Source organism: Mus caroli, chromosome 16, assembly GCF_900094665.2.
Source record: "Mus caroli chromosome 16, CAROLI_EIJ_v1.1, whole genome shotgun sequence".
Lineage (NCBI taxonomy): Eukaryota > Metazoa > Chordata > Mammalia > Rodentia > Muridae > Mus > Mus caroli.
The window spans coordinates 45,515,691-45,532,374 of record NC_034585.1 but is presented as its reverse complement, the minus strand read 5'-3'; the positions used below and the strand labels follow the sequence as shown (position 1 = coordinate 45,532,374).

The following is a 16,684-nucleotide window of genomic DNA, read 5'->3' as shown; positions in this document are numbered from 1 at the left end:
CTGCTATAGTTTATTGCTACTGAAGGCCAAGTAGAACAGGAGAGCAACAGGGAAAGGGTTAGAATGATGAGGACTGGCCAACCTCCCTTAAGGCAAACACAAAAGGAACTAATGGATGTACAGGCTCTCCAAGAGCATGCTTGGCACCACGAGCTTTGCCTGCTGACTTGTATTCAAAAACAACAGTCAACTAGTCCACAATGACAAACATTGGAAATATTTCAAAATTCATTCTGGCCAAACTTCAAATGAGTACTTGAAGTTAAATATGAATTTTAAGATCAAAATTATATTAACAATTTTTGTATTACCAATTGGAACCACACTTGATGGCAAAGTAGTGGTTGGAAACCTCTGAAAAACTGACACTAAAATTAAGATGTTGGCTTTAAAATTAAGAGACCATTACCAAAAAAAGTCCTTGTTGTAGAATTAAAACTCATTCTAATTAAGATGAAAAGGAAAGACTGTGATTTCTTAGGGCCTCACTGATGAATTCAAAAGTGAAGTTGTGAGTAAATAGCTGAGAAGGTTATAGAAGCAACAAAGGATGCCAGGAAGACATTACCGAGGAAACAGAGGATGCCAGGAAAAACACATTGCCAGGGAAGCGATTGCAAAATGATGGTGTAGATGAAAGAGGAAAGGAGTAAAAGAGGGGGAAAAAAGTGCTAGGAATGACAAAGTCAAGTATATTGGCTGAGGGTCACCAAGTAAGAAGACTAAGAAAGACTTTGGAATTTAAGTTTACTGTAAGGACAATTGCTGGGCATGGGAGTGCACACCTTAAATTCCAGCACTCAGGAGGCAGAGGCCAACAGAGCTCTGTAGTCTGAGACTAGTCAGTCCTCACAGCTCATTCCAGGCCAGCCAGGCCTACACAGTGAGACCTCGTCCCAAAACAAAAACAAACAAAACAGCCAGAGGCGATGATGAGAGTGAGTGCACTGTGTGTGTTGCCTGGACCAGGGACAGAGTGGTAAAGAGAGAATGCACAATGGCTGCCTTAGGATGAGACACAAATACTGGACTGATGAAGAATGGCTACTACGAAGGATGAAGGTTTCCTAGGGACAGCTGTCCATGGAGATTTTTGCTGACTTGAATGTTGTTAGATGAGAACTTTCTGCTGTAAGTTCAAATCTCATCTGAAATGCATTAAATCGTATGAGCATGAAATAAATAATGAATAGATTTGCTGAGATATTCTTGGGGAGTCTTGGGGAAATCATAAAAGCAGGAAGGAAGAGTAGAAGACTGAAACCTGGGGCAAACATTATAATTTTAAAATGGATTGTGAAAATTGTTAAGATATTCTCCATGGTGGCCTGAGTTGAGCCAGAGTAGAGTATAGAAAGGGCAGGTTTATGGGGAAGCAGCTTTCTGACACTGACCACATAGAAGGGGATCGGTGAAGTTGCCATGGGAGGGAGACAGAGGAGGGGCAAGAGAAAGAGAGAGCACAGGAGCAGAGAAAGATGAGAGAGAAAGACAGAGACATATAGACACACACACACACACACACACACACACACATGGGGCAGGGAGGGAGAGAGAGAGAGAGAGAGAGAGAGAGAGAGAGAGGTGGGGGGGAAGAAGGGGGGTGTAACTCCAGCAAAATGTTGTTGGCTTCTAGGGGAGGGGATGCCCAGTGACTGCTGGAAAGTTCAGGGCCGAGGTCAGGTCTGCCAGCCATACCTTGAAACAGTTAGGGACTGAGAGATGCCAAGAGAACCTGGAGGCCGGCCAGGTACACTTTGGTATGTAAAATATGCCCCTCAGCCTTTTGTTCCAGGTCTGAATCCCAACAAAAAAACTATTATCCAAAGTGAATTCAATGTGGCCTGGCTCAAGCCTGTGTGAGTTGAAGGCAGTGGGGCAGTGTGCAGGACACTGTTCCCAGACAGGAGGCATCTCTCTGCACTGTCAAAAGCACATTCTCCTTCTATCCTTTCTCCTTCTAGAATGGTGGATCTCAACCTTCCTCATACTGTGACCACATAATACGGGTCCTCATGTGGTGACCCCAACCATAAAATTATTTTGTTCCTGCATCCTAACTGTAATTTTGCTACTGTTATAAATCATAATTTAAGTGTCTGATATGTGACCCCAAAGGGGTCTCGACCCATAGGTTGAGACCTGCTCTTCTAAAACAAGCTTATAAACCAAAAGAAAGAAAGAAAGAAAGAAAGAAAGAAAGAAAGAAAGAAAGAAAGAAAGAAAGAAAGAAAGAAAGCCAGGCATGGTGGCGTGGGCCTTTAATCCCAGCACTCTGGAGGCAGAGGCAGGCGGATTTCTGAGTTTGAGGCCAGCCTGGTCTACAAAGTGAGTTCCAGGACAGTCAGAGCTATACAGAGAAACCCTGTCTCAAAAAAACAAAAACCAACCAACCAAACAAACAAACAAAACAAAACAAACCGAGCTTATTCAAGTCCAAATTGCTGTCCAGGCAGTCAAAGACTGAGAACAGCATAAAATCTAGAGCGCTTGGCTTTGTTTTACCTGGTTTTGCAAGTGGAACTTCCTCTTTTTCTTGTTTCAGTGAGACCTTGGTGCTGCTTTGATCCCAAACCTGAAAAACAAATTCTCCATTTAAAATTGTGCAAGCACATAGGACATAGGAAAGAGCAGAGCCAAGCCTTGAAACGCAGCATCCACATCACAGACCGCAGACCATAAGCAAACCAGCACCAAACTATGGCCAGGTTTTTGAGGCAGTGAACAGTCACTGGAGACAGCTATGGTGGTGAGTCCCTCCAGAATGACCATCTTTGAGACTCTACACTCACTCCTAGCATCTCTACAGACTTTTAAAAAGACCCATTTATTTCTAAAATTGATCTTACATGTGGCTGTAACAGAGGCTGCAGCAAGTGAGTCAAGTATTTGATTCACTGGGAATAAATGTGTAGTTTGGGCGAGGTTCATCACACAGCTAAGACAAAGCAGGAGCTCAGCATCGGTGCAAGAAAACTGATGGAGGCTGCTGACTGCGATGGGGCTCACCTTTAAATCTAGTGCTCCAGCTTCAGATGCAGGCAGATCTCTATGAAGGATGTTTGTAAAGTCAGGGTGAGGAATAACATTCCTTAAATTGTAAATCTCCCTTACCTAACCTCACACTGGGAATTCTCCCGGGAGTCCCAAGGACAGGGCTCAATGGAAACAGATTTACATTTCCAGAAGACAGCTCCATAGATGAGAGGAGGGGCATGCAGAAGGGGAAGGGGCACAGAGAAGTGGGAGGAGCACAGGGAAGGAGGAGGGCCATGGGGAAAGGGGAGATGAATTTGATTGTGACCTTCAAGGACAAAAAAGAAACTCAGTATGATGCCTTTAAATATGTTGTAAATTTTATCAAGGTGGAAAAATAAGCAGTTAAAAAATTAATGACTTGGGCTCAGCGGTTAAGAGCACTGGTTGCTCTTCCAAAGGTCATGAGTTCAATTCCCAGCAACCACATGGTGCCTCACAACCATCTGTAATGGGATCTAATGCCCTCTTCTGGAGTATCTGAAGACAGCAACAGTGTACTCATATAAACATAAAACAATAAATATTTTTTTAAAAAATTAATGACTTAAAAGATTACGAAAATAGAAAGAAGACGAGGTTCTGCCCTGTCTTTTGTTTTGGGGACTCCACCCCCACCCACCCCATGCACACCTGCAGAGGTAGCTTGTTTCCTTAAGATTCTTCATTCTGAGGGTTTCCTTAGCCTTCCTCATCCATACACACCTCTAACCAAACATGGCTAGAAGGGAAGTCAAACTGCCTTTTCCCCTTTACCAGGAAACAACGGTGGATTCCTGCACAACACTTTGGAAACGGCACAGTCTCAAGGCAGGTTAATCGGCACACCTGTAGCCTAGCAACTGAATAACTATAGCTGCCCATCATTGCCCTTGGCTATTCCATTCAAACAGAAAGTAGAGCCTCCCAGGCAGGGGAAACAGTCCCTTTTCAGTTACTGTGGTGCAGTTAGAATATGTTCATGCTTACATTGCAACTATCTGAATTCTCCAGGAAAAGAAAGGAAAATGCATATTTCTGAAGTTCATTTTGTAAAAATCTTGAGAGTGACTTTCAAATGTATGCCTTCCTATATTTCTGACACCACATAAAATTAATAGTTTTTTCTGCTATATAAAGAAAGGCTACATGATACTAAGCTTCTCTATATTTGGACTAAATAGCTTTGAGCAGGTTATAAGTAGCAAAATTTCCATAGCAGTTAGGAGTGGCTGTAAGACAATCTTAGGGAAACTTTGCATGTCTTTGAATATCAGCACTTTAATGTGTGATGAGTCTGTTCATGTGTATTGATTTTTCTTGGTGACTTGGCTTATGATGAGATAAGACAAGACCTTGTCCAGAGGAAGCATCTAATCTGAACAAAACTGGCACTATTCCCAGCAAAGAACACTTCTTGTTAGTGCTCCTTTTTTTCCAGCATAATATTTTTATTGATTATTTGGGAATTTTACACCACGCACCCAAAGCTCACTTACTTTTGAGTCCTCCCAGGTCTACCCAGACCCTTTTTACCTCGAAGAAGAAGAAGAAGGAGGAGGAGGAGGAGGAGGAGGAGGAGGAGGAGGAGCAAAAAGAAAACAAAAGAAACAAAAAGAAAACAACAAAAAAACCAAAAACCCTGAGTCCTTCCCCACATGCATCCCTGCCAGAAGCCCTCAACTGTGGAGAGACACACTTCAAAAAGAAAACAAAAAGAAAATAACAAAGAAAAACAAAAACCCTGAGTCCTTCCCCACAAGCATCCCTGCCAGAAGCCCTCAACTGTGGAGAGACACACTTCAATGTCCTTATCACAATTTTTTTTTTTTTTTTTTTTTTTGGTTTTTCGAGACAGGGTTTCTCTGTGTAGCCCTGGCTGTCCTGGCACTCACTTTGTAGACCAGGCTGGCNCACTCACTTTGTAGACCAGGCTGGCCTCGAACTCAGAAATCCGCCTGCCTCTGCCTCCCGAGTGCTGGGATTAAAGGCGTGCGCCACCACGCCCGGCTCCTTATCACAATTTTTAAGAGTTGTCTTTAACAGTTTCCTTTCTAAGCTGTTACTTTTGGGGGGTGGGTTGTAGGACGGGGATAGGGGTTGTCACAGAAGCCTTCTACATCCCTCTCTCAACTGTGAGTCTGCAGTCACCGATACCATGGCAACATTTGCTCTGTTACCCTTTACAGCCCAGTAGAAGCATGGATCACGACTTCCACATGGTCTCCAGCATCATCACACACCACAGACCTCAGCAGGATCTCTGGTGGCAGTACAGACCACAGACATCAACATGGCTCCCTGCTGCAGCATAGTTCATGGACACCATCATGACCCCAGTGGCAGTGACATCAACACAGACTTGGGGTAAACAGGGCCATGGACACCAATTTGCATCCAGTGGCAGCAAGACCCACAAACATCAACATGGCTTCAGATGGCAACGTGGACAGTGGCCTTTGGTGGTAACACAGGCCACAGACACCAACAGGTCCCCCTCTGCAGAACAACACAGACATGGCCTTCTGAGGCAGCATGGACCACAGAGGATTTCAGTCTGTTCTTGTTAACACGGACTCATAAAGTTATTGTTTTCCTATTCTGTTATTCATTCTACTATCAGTGCGGTGTTGTTAGGGCTGTATCCACTAGAAAGCCATACAACCTCAGACACCTGTTTTATTTATTCCTTTGTTTGGTTGGTTTTGGTTTCTTGAGACAATGGTTCACTGTGGAACTTGCTCTGTATAGAACAGGCTATCCTTGAATTCAGACATCCACTTGCGTCTGCCTCTTGAGTGACAGTACTAAAGGTATATGCCACCATGTCTGGCGTATTTTCCTTAGTATTTAGATTTAAAGTGTAGGGAAAAAATTAATTAACTCACTGCCTACACTACATTTCTCTAAGTAAGGTTCTAGACATCTGTTTCAGGAAAACATCTGTTTCATCTTCTCTCACAATGCAGTTTTGTTTAGAGGGTCTGAATTTGCTCAGGGTGACACAAGAAATCTGTCTTCAATGACGTTTCCTTATCTTTTCAGTAGCTGGACTATGGTTTGCACTCTGCAGTTTGGGAATATCTGCTCAGATTTTTTTACTTAAACCATAAGACAGATAACACCTCCCAAATGGCAAATGATATTACAGTTCAATCCTGGCATGATTTTAAAAATGTCTCAACTTCAATTTTGTCTGCAACAAGCATGGTGGGGCCTAAAAGAGTGGCATAATTTTGTGGCCAGCCTGCCTGGCTGGAATAAATACATTGTAAAGAGACAAGTATGTCCCCTTCATTGGCTATAATATAATATAGAAAGGCTGGACCCCCAGAAAGTAGAATTTCCATGACAAAACGTACATACAGAAGGGAAAATAACAACAGCCCCTTCTCAAGATCCAAAATAGCATATGAAAAGAAGGGTGGAGGCTTGTTAAGGGAAAACTACTTCTCCTTTCCACATGAATAGAATCTGAATTTTATTGCTCAGGCCTGGGGTGGCAACTTCAAAGTCCAAAGTACTCAGTAGCTGTAATGTTACCTACTGCTGTCCTTCCCATAATGCAGCTATCTGCAATCTTTACTGGTAAGCTTAGACTATTCTCTTGAGCCCCAAGGAAAACAGCACAAAAACAAGTAATGGCATCAGCAACAAAACCCTAACACGTCATCTTCCTTATTCTGTTTTTTCTGTGGCTCTAAAATCCCAAGCATGTTTGTGCTGACATTGGGCATTTTCATCCATACTTTGAAAACTTCTGTTCCTCCCCGGAACATTCTACAAACTCTACTTCCAAGGCTGTTTTGCTTTCTCTCAAACTAAGTGGCCCTCAAGTTTCTTTCTGAGTCCTATTTCCAAATTCCCATGTTAAGACTAAGCACCTCAAAAGAAACCGCGAACCTCCTGTAACATATTTAGATATTAAGATACGGAACTGTAAGACATTACATACAACATAATGTATTGTGTCTCCACAATTAACTAAAATTAGAACATCTCAACACTGACACATGTCAATATTTATCATGAAATGTGCTTTCCCTGCGAAGCCTCCAATTGCAAAAATGGCCAGTCATGATTTCAATGATGAACTAGCCTGCCTCCATCTTAGGCTGGAAAGCCACCTCATAGAACAGACAAACCAGATTCATTTCTGTTTATGATTAAACCTCTGTTTCTCAAAGATTGGGCTATAACCCACTTAGAACCTTAACTACAAATAGTTCTGCACTGTGTGTTCCAGGAAATGGCAGCCATGTTCTTGTTTCAAAATCATCTTGCAACCCTACCCCCACTGCTTCAGAAGGTTGTTGTAACGACTTTATTCTGGCCACTTTGCAATCATGTTTTTGTTTCAGGATGTCATTATGACTAACTTATGGTTATGTTCTGACCCTGTAATCCCACCTATTTTGTCCATCAAATCTGCCATTTAAAAAAACCCTCAGCCGGGTGTGGTGGCGCATGCCTTAATCCCAGCATTCGGGAGGCAGAGGCAGGTGGATTTCTGAGTTCGAGGCCAGCCTGGTCTACAGAGTGAGTTCCAGGACAGCCAGGGCTATACAGAGAAACCCTATCTCGAGAAACCAAAAAAAAAAAAAAAAAAAAAAAAAAAAAAAAGAGGAAAGTGTCCCTGGAGAATACTCAGGCAGCTGCCAGAATGGCCATCTTTCCTCTCCACTTGGGGTCCACTTGCTGTAGGCAGTTGATACCCAAAAATGTACTTTTCTTCCTAGGTTAGAGCACCTGTCCTTTTCAGTAAGCCACCTAAAAAAGGCCAAATTAGGCTAAGGGTGCTGGGGCATGCCTTTAAAACCAGCATTCCACTTAAGGCACAGGATAGAAAATCTGGAAGCACTCAAGGCCAGCCTGGTCTAAGGCTACATAGTGAGAGCTTGCCTCAAAAAACCAAAAAAAAAAAAAAAAAAAAAAAAAAAAAAAAAAAAAAAAAAAAAAAAAAAAAAAAAAGAGAGGAGGCAGGGAGAAAAGGAGAATTAAAAAAAAAAAGAAGAACAAAAGACCAATTAAAAGTAAAAAGTAAAACAAAACAAAGGATAAAAAGGAGATTTACTCCTTTAGCCACATTATGAAGGGGAACAAAGAGATCTGGTCACACCCCAAGCCCATCTCTGGGTTCCTGACGGAAGGGTAGGCTTTAAAACAGGAAGCATGAAATAACTAAACACTCCAGCAAGGTACAGTACCCTGCCTCCTGCTGTGTCAGCCCTGAGTCTTTCCTTCAAGGTTCTCTGAAGAATTTTAAATCTTTCTCCAAGAGCTGAGAGTTCTCCCAGGAGATTTCTTCTAGGCTTTAACCATTTCCCCTCTTAGCAGGAGATTCCTAGGGAAGTTCAAATTTCCGGGAGTTCATTCTTTCTGATGGTCTAGAGGGGGAAAAAGAGTCTCTTCAGAATGTGTTTATTCCTGCTGGGCAGGCAGGCCAGTTATAGGATCACCTGCTCACTTTGTAAAGTCTCTCGGTCAGAAGACCTATAAGCCTGGACTATGTTTGAGTGGAACCCGGGTAACCAGCTGTGCAACACCTGCTTTAAATGTTGCTAGGAAACTAGGGAACTGGATGCCATCATTAGGTTTCTTCCCTTCTCTTCCTTGGTGCCTTTGCCCCGCTGGGTGCACTTTATTGTCAAGGACTTAAGAAAGATATCAGATAAGTAAATACCCTTCTGTCAATTCAACAGGCTGTTTCTTCCTCTTCATGGGTAGTGTGTTGTTACAGGCCCCTCCCATTCACACATTCAGTTTTCCATTAAAGGTGAGTTTGTAGTGCAATCAAGCCCTGGTGTGGTGTGAAGTTCAAAGTCCTGCGGTTTGCAGCCTATTTTCTAATGTATGAGAAAGATCTTTAATAAACAAAACAATACATACTCAGTATCAGGTGACAACCAATTCTACAAAGAAAAACTAACAGATGCACAAGAGGAATATAAGACCTTGCATAGCTGACCCAGCTGGTCCATGTTTTCTGCCGCTTTCCTTCTATTTCTGCTTTGCATTTCTGCATCCCTTCCCCCCTTCCCCCTTCCCCACCCCCTGGCAATATGTCAGCCGCCCTCGGATCTTAGGGGCCTTTGGCTCTCTCTGTGTGGTGACTTTGTTTTACTCCTGGATCCATCCTTTTTTTCTTGCCTCCATTCACTGCTGCCGTCTCTGAGCTCATTGAACACCCTACCTAAAATTACCATCCACATATACACAACCCACAAAGATGTGCGTAGCCCTTCCCCTTGCCTCCTTTCCTCCTGAGCATGTAGAACCGCCTACCATGCAACCATTCACTTAGCCATCTTATGTCCCATCAGATCCCTGCCCCTACATATCAGGTGCAACGGGAACTCCAGTTCCCCCAAAGCAGTGAAAAACCCCAAAATGACAGTTTTGGCTCAGCTCCAGCTGGACTAGGATTGCTGGCAGAAGCTCACCTGCCGATTTCTCAGGGACCAGTAAAAATGGGTTTTCTGTCTGCCAAAAGGAGCCACTCCCTTATTGCCTCGTCTACAGACTCCCTACACACACACACACACACACACACACTCAGACACACACACACACACACACACACACACACACACACACACACACACACACACGTATCTGTTATGCATGTCAAAGCCCATGCTTAGCCGGGCGTGGTGGCACACACCTTTAATCCCAGCACTCAGGAGGCAGAAGCAGGCAGATTTCTGAGTTAGAGGCCGGCCTGGTCTACGAAGTGAGTTCCAGGACAGCCAAGGCCATACAGAGAAACCCTGTCTCAAAACAAACAAACAAACAAACAAAAAAACAAATGAACAAACAAACAAAAAGCCCATGCTAGGGTCCCAGACCTTCTCCTCCTCTACCTTAAGCTCACAGGCTTCTCTCCTCCCAGGTTCTCATTCTAGTCCCTTCCTTATTATTTTCCTGGTCCTGCTTCTACATCACACTTCACAGCCTTGGCAGTTTGGAGTAAACTTTTTCTTCCCCATCCACAGAGTGGCCAGTTGAGCAGCAGTTTCTTTACTGCTCACAGCACAGGATGTCACCTTTGCAAGAACAAGGAGTGAGCACTGCCATCGCAACCTTCCCTCTGCCAGATCCTCAATATCTAGGTCAATAGTTAACAGCATACAAAATTTTGAATAGACATGTGTGCTGTTTGATAATAGTGGTAGGGTCTGTGCAAAAGTGAAGTCCAGGAATTAGAAACCACAAAGGAAAGCTTGGGTTTACACTCTTTTCTCCTTGCCTGTTTGTTTTGTTTTGCTTTTACAGAACTTATGGTACCTGATATCATGTTCCATTTTTCTATTTTTGTTCAATTAGTACTTACTAGAGTGTTGGAAGGCAAGGAAAGGAATGAGGAGACATGTTGGGGAGCAGATGGGGGGAGTTGATAGGGGATTTTCGGAGAGGAAACTAGAAAGGGGCTAGATAGCATATGAAATGTAAATGAAGAAAATATATAATAATAATAATAATAATAATAATAATAATAATAATTTTTTAAAAACTGCAAAGATGCAGAATTGCTCAAGGACCTGTAAAAATGGAATTTCTGTCTGCCAAAAGGAGCCTTATTGTCTCGTCTACAGACTCCCTACACACATGTATCTGTTATGCTTGTCAAAGCCCGGCTCAGTTCATCTAGAGTTCTGGAGTCACAGCAAGGACATTGAGTTTTGTCTGGGAATGAGGAATTATTAGAAAAGTCAGGGTAGGGGAAGCGCTTAAGACAACTTAGACTTCAAGTGAGACATTCATGGTTTTAAGACTGGTGGAGGCCAAGAATAATATTAAGATTTTTTGTTTGGTTGTTTTTGTTTGTTTGTTTGTTTTTGAGACAGGGTTTCTCTGTGTAGCCCTGGCTGTCCTGGAACTCACTCTGTAGACCAGGCTGGTCTCAAACTCAGAGATCTGCCTGCCTCTGCCTCTGCCTCCCAAGTGCTGGGATTAAAGGTGTGCGCCACCACTGCCCCACAAATATTAAGATTCTTAATGAGGCTTCTGTAGTTGCTCTAGAAGAGATGATGCTGGCCAGAGTGGTCACTGTGGAGGCAACAAAACAGCAACTCAACTTAGGAAGTCTGACTCAACCAGATTGGCTCTGTGCTAAATGCAGGGTTTAAAGGCTAGACACAGTGTCTCTTATGGAATGAACACAAAAATCCCCTCTCTCGGAATTCTTTCTTCTTTCCTGTAGGCTTCTCTGTCTCCATGATCCCTTAGCAAATGATTATTTTGCTCCCCTCCACCTCTCACTGTACAACTGAAACCACAGAAGGGCAAGCTACCACATCTTATGCACACAGTGCCTTCAGCAGCAGCAACCCTCCACCTTCCATGTTTGTTCTAGATACTACCAACTGGTCAGGCCCAAAGGAAACTTTCTCCCCAGACTCCAAAAGCAGTCCACAGAGCCCAAAATCAGCTCAAGCTAGACCATAGGAGTTCTGGTGGTTAAATAAAAACCAGTATCCCTCAGAACTTTTAAAATGGGTTCCCTCTGGCCAAAAGGAGTCATCTTCTTTACTTCTGTAAGAAGGGACATTTGGCTTTCTGCTGACATTTATCCTTGGCCTTGGCTGCATATCAAAGTCCCCCCAGTCCCTACTCAGAAGTGCTTGTTGGAAATGTCAAAGTGCACAAGCTAGACTCCTGGCCCCTCAATTGCCACAGCTCCTCACCCTCCTCTGAGCCCGCCACTGGCTCAGTCACTCTGTCACTCTCTTTACTTTCTTGCCACCACCTTCATCGTTCTCTCCCACATCCTTAGTCCTGGCCATGGCCAGTCTGCTTCTTCCTCTCTCTACCCCAGGCTCTTGCTGTTCCCTCTCTTATATCTACAGTTAAATCCATAATGGGATCATGAAGCAGTTGTGCTGGCAGCTCCTTTACTGGGCCCCCCACCTACACAACTGAGCTTGCTTTTAAAGGCAAATATCTTGCTGACACCTCAAATCCTCAGTGTTATTACTGGACACCAAGCAGATTCCACTGTTCATCTGGTCCCTTATCTTTTATGGCATACATTTGACTGAACACTGATTTTATCATTAAGTCTTTCATACTCTTTACCACAATGCACAATCTGTCTCTCAAATGTTTACGTCATCTTCTTCCTTTTCTTATTTCCAGGCAGTAAGATCCTACTTGTGTTTTTATTTGTTTGGTTTAATTGCTTTGACTCCTTCTCCCTCTGATTCAGTCATTTTCATTGTCTGATAAAGATTGGGGAAAAAAAAGAAAAAGAGAAAACTCCACAGTTAACAGAAACACAGTGAAAGCTTCCTGCAGGCTCTGCCTGCTTACTACTTCAAGCATACAGTGTTATGACTTCCCAAACCCTTCTCAATGTGAATCTGAGCTAACATGTCATAGATCACCTTTTGTAATACACATTCCTGTTATAACCTAAGGTTCTGCCAGGAATACCCTAGAAGAATGACAGAAAGTCCTGCTTAGCAACTGTCTCTTTTGTGTGTGTATGTACACATCTCTGTCTGTCTATTTATCTATCTATCGATCGATCGATCGAACGACCTACCTACCTATCTATCTATTTATCAGGAGAGGGAAAGAGGGGAGGATGTAGGGGGTTCTTCTACTTGCAATGTCTCCTCACTTTTTTCCTTTCTTAAAATGTGTATCCATTTTAAAAGACAAATATAGATCTTGTTCCTTAAAGAGTCTTTTTCATCTCTTTAGCACACAGTCATTTTTCCTTCTTCTCAACATTGACTATGAATATATACTAATGCTACTGTCATTAGTAGCCAAGCAACTATGGCTTGGAGAACACTAGAACACACAGCAGCCTTGATTCTTTCTTACTGTTATTATTATTTATTATTATTCATATGCTTTCAATTCCTGCCATGACACTTCAAATCAGAATTCACAATTCGGTTGAATTCCCACAAACAAATCTAAGTCTACCAAAAAATAAAAAATACTGAGAACTGTATTAAACAAACAAAGGAAACATTTCCATGTAGCAAAACTATAAATCAACTTTAAATTGCCTACTTCATAGGTGTAGAAAGTTGCAGCAGAAGTTTGCTGGGCCATTAACACCTAATTCTTCCATGACTGACATTTTCCCTGTTTAGCCTTTCTGGTTTTCAGGTCCAGGACTCACAATTTCTGGGGTCACAACCTGCCCTTGCTCCATCCCATATTCTCCCTGGAAAATTTTGCTTTCTCTGCTTCCTTCTTCTGGGTTACACAATAAAGACTGAATCTGGCTCCTTCCAATTATCAAAGGTGGCTTTAAGAGATGCATTTCATTTTACACAGAATATTTTCATTTCATCACAACCAATTATCCCATGCATCCCTGTAGCAACCATGGCAGTAGGTGCTATTGCTACTTTGTTTACAAAATGTAAGCCACAGCAGGTCAAAATTTGATAAAACTGGCAGGCAGCGTGTAGGTTTGAATTGGAAACTGAAGCTTCTCCTAAGCTACAGCCTGTCATCTTCTCACCATATGAAAAGGGGCTCATGGGATACGAGTATGGGTACCTGTTGTGGATAGCCTTGAGGCTAATTATATTTGATATTAATTCTGTTCTCCTGTGAGTGGCTGTGAACAAGGAATGAATCAACACTCAGGTGATGTCCTGTAAACCTGCTTCCCACCTTAATCTGTAAAATAAAAGAGAGCTGATGATTGGGCAGATAAAAGGGAAGGTGGAGAGAGAGAGGAAGGAGAAAATGGAAGAGGGAGAGGACGCAGAGGAGGAAGAGGAGGAAAAGCGGAGCAGAAGCACATGACCTGGAGAAACTGCAAGTTCTAAGGGGTCTCATAAGCTGTGGAAGACGGGAGTGTAGCGGTAGATCTGCCCAATCTAGGCACACAGCATGTAATCGTATTAACTGCGTTGTGTTTTCATTGCCGAGGCTTAAATTGGGATGGAGATTTACCATAGCAGGTACCGGTTACTTTCCCCTTTCCTTTTGGGCTAAAGTTATGAGCTTTATCTTTTTATTGACCCTCACAATCTCTGCCACAAGAAAGCTTTGTTCATTGGCCTCCATGATTTGAGTCATGGTGGTTGGTAGTTCACTCACAGGTCCCTACTATTTAGATTCAGTCTAAGTCACCCATGAGATGCACCTTTGCATGTCTCACACATTCATCTTGTGGCTGTCTGTCTGAGCAGTCTGCTGGTCAGCTGATGGATGACTCAAGACAGGCTGGGTATAGATAATTTTCCTCAAAGCCCCTGGGCATCTCCGGACTATATCGCATTCTCCAGGAATGTTTTGGTAGTATTAGAAACAACCCTGGTACTTTCTTGGTTCACAGTAAGGCAACAAGGAAGGTTGATTTAAAAATGATCCTCTTTTGAAACGAAGGCAGCTTCGATATTCTGAAACCCTGTCACTGGGTGAATTCTGCGTATGTTACAGCGACAACAATGTAGTTTCTTATGGAAACGTCTTAGGGCCCAGAACAAGGAGCAGGGTGAATACAGCAGAAGTGGGCTCTTTACTATTCTTTTTTCTTTATATGGTTTTGGGTTAGTCGCCATATAACACTGATGCCCGAAATTTAGCTGCAGTTGTTCCGGGTTGTCCTGTGGGATGGATTTTAACCACCATAAATGAAGTCTAGTTGATAACTCAGCAGCTCACCGAGTGAGTGTCCTTTGATTTTTACAGGGAAGCTCTGCCACTGGTCCCAGGCATTCAGATGTCCCTGGTGCTTTCAGGTAGCAGCAAGTGGCCGGTCTGGGAGAATGACAGAAAGGAAGAGCAACCCAGGTGTCTTTGAGGCTTAGTTTGACTCTGACACAGGTTGATGACTCCATCCACTCTTGTTCCTTTATCCACAGATCTTTCCTGGGCCCCAAACTGTGTTGAACTCTGTTCTGAACATTGGAGTGTACATCGCCCCCAAACATCTAAGACTCCATGGACTCTTAAAAGTATTTCTGCGAGAATAACCTGGCCATCAAGCTTTTGAAGACAGAATTCTGTTGACAGAACTCTTAAGTTTGGAAATGCTTGAGACAAAAAACAGGTCAGAATATCAAGTATTTATCAAAAAGGAGGGCAGAGCGTGTTGCTTTTAACTCAGATGATAAATCCATATGCCAGTCTTTCCTCAAGACCTGATCCCCAGAGGGAGAAGTCTCTTCAGAAGACAGCAAGCTAAAGCCAGCCCGATCAAAAGGCCATATGGGAGGCTGGAAGAGAGAGCTTGGCAACAAGGGGCTTGGTTGCCCTTTCAGAAGGCTGGAATTCAAGTTTACAGCAGTCACATACCAGCTTAACACCACCTATGACTGTAGTTCCAGGGCATTTGACACTCCTTCTGACTTCCTCTTACCCCTGAATACATAAGGTACACGTATATAGGCATGTGCACATATAATAAATAAGCACACTGATAATAAACAAATAAATATAAAAACATAATCTCAGCACAATTCACATTGGCTGTGAAGACTTCTGATATAGGGTAATACTTTTTTTAAAGGTTGTATAGTATCTCTTTCTTTTAAATCTAAACCATCCACATATAACCATGGTATAAAGATATTTGCACATGTTTTTAGCAAACTATCTTTGCTTCATATATTCATACTAGCAACCGAAGAATACTGGAGATGAAGACAGATACAAGAAAAGAATAACCGTTCATCCCATATTAGAATCATAAAATTTCTTCATAAATCTGGAATGTGTAGCCCAGAAAGGTAAATGAAGGCACGCACATGCATATTTCAAAGTTTGTTCTTCTGTCCTTCTCATTTGAGGCTCAGGAAATTATTCTCACTTAATTTCACAAACTTGAAGGTTTTTTTTTTTTGAAATTGAGCTTTCTTCAAACTAATCACTTGCTTTTGCGGCCATCTGTTGGGATGACAACCTGATTACACCACTGGCCTTAAGCAGAGAGCCTCTAGGGAGGTTAGGCTGTGGCATGACTTGAAAGAACTCACAACTCTTTGATAGGCTGCTTGCTATTCTCTTCCCATTGCTCCCCTTTCTTATGCTGCTTCTTTTATGCACAATGAAGTAATAGTTACTCAGACTGCCTCACTTTTGAGTGTTGTGGTGGGACATGGGTGACTGATACTACCAGGTCCAGTCCCAGCTCTTGGGTGTGGAAACTAAGTCCCAAATTTTTGGCTGGAATCTGGGTTGAATTGCCAGTTTATCACACAGCAATGCACAGAAATTTTTACTTGAATTTAGACAGGTCCTTGACAGGGATGTAACACTATGAGCAGTAACAGGGACCATATAGTAATGTTTATCCAGACTTTGGTACTACTGACAAAAGTCCACATAGTTGCATACGATAAAATAGCTTCTACTTCTTTCCCAACTGGGATTATGTAGGGCAAATCAGAACTTTACGCATAAGTTTGGAAATGCTTGAGACAGAAAACAGGTCAGAATATCATCAATGAATGTGAGGAAATAAGGAAATAATGGATTTTTTTAAAGGTAAAAGTAAGAGAACACTAAGCCATGGGAAAAGTTAGTGGTAGGTATATCAGCACAGTGATGTTTAAAAAAGAAAAAAAGACACTCTCCTCCCTAAGAGCTGAGAGGAGAGACTGTCCAGAAATGTTCTTACAGTCCTCTATAAGATGACTCGTACAGGATACCAGGCTGACTAGAAGAAGAGATGAGTAATGAGAAAAAA

The 16,684-nt window shown here is 42.6% G+C and overlaps 1 protein-coding gene across 1 annotated transcript in view; it reads right to left on the bottom strand.

Moving 5' to 3' along the window:
* The window catches only part of Morc1 (MORC family CW-type zinc finger 1), a 188,581-nt gene that overhangs the window by 16,379 nt on the left and 155,518 nt on the right, over window positions 1–16,684 (bottom strand). Inside the window, exon 21 of the mRNA XM_021185413.1 lies at window positions 2,506–2,575. Coding sequence (XP_021041072.1) covers window positions 2,506–2,575 — 70 coding nt within the window. The remainder of the gene's footprint in view (window positions 1–2,505; window positions 2,576–16,684) is intronic.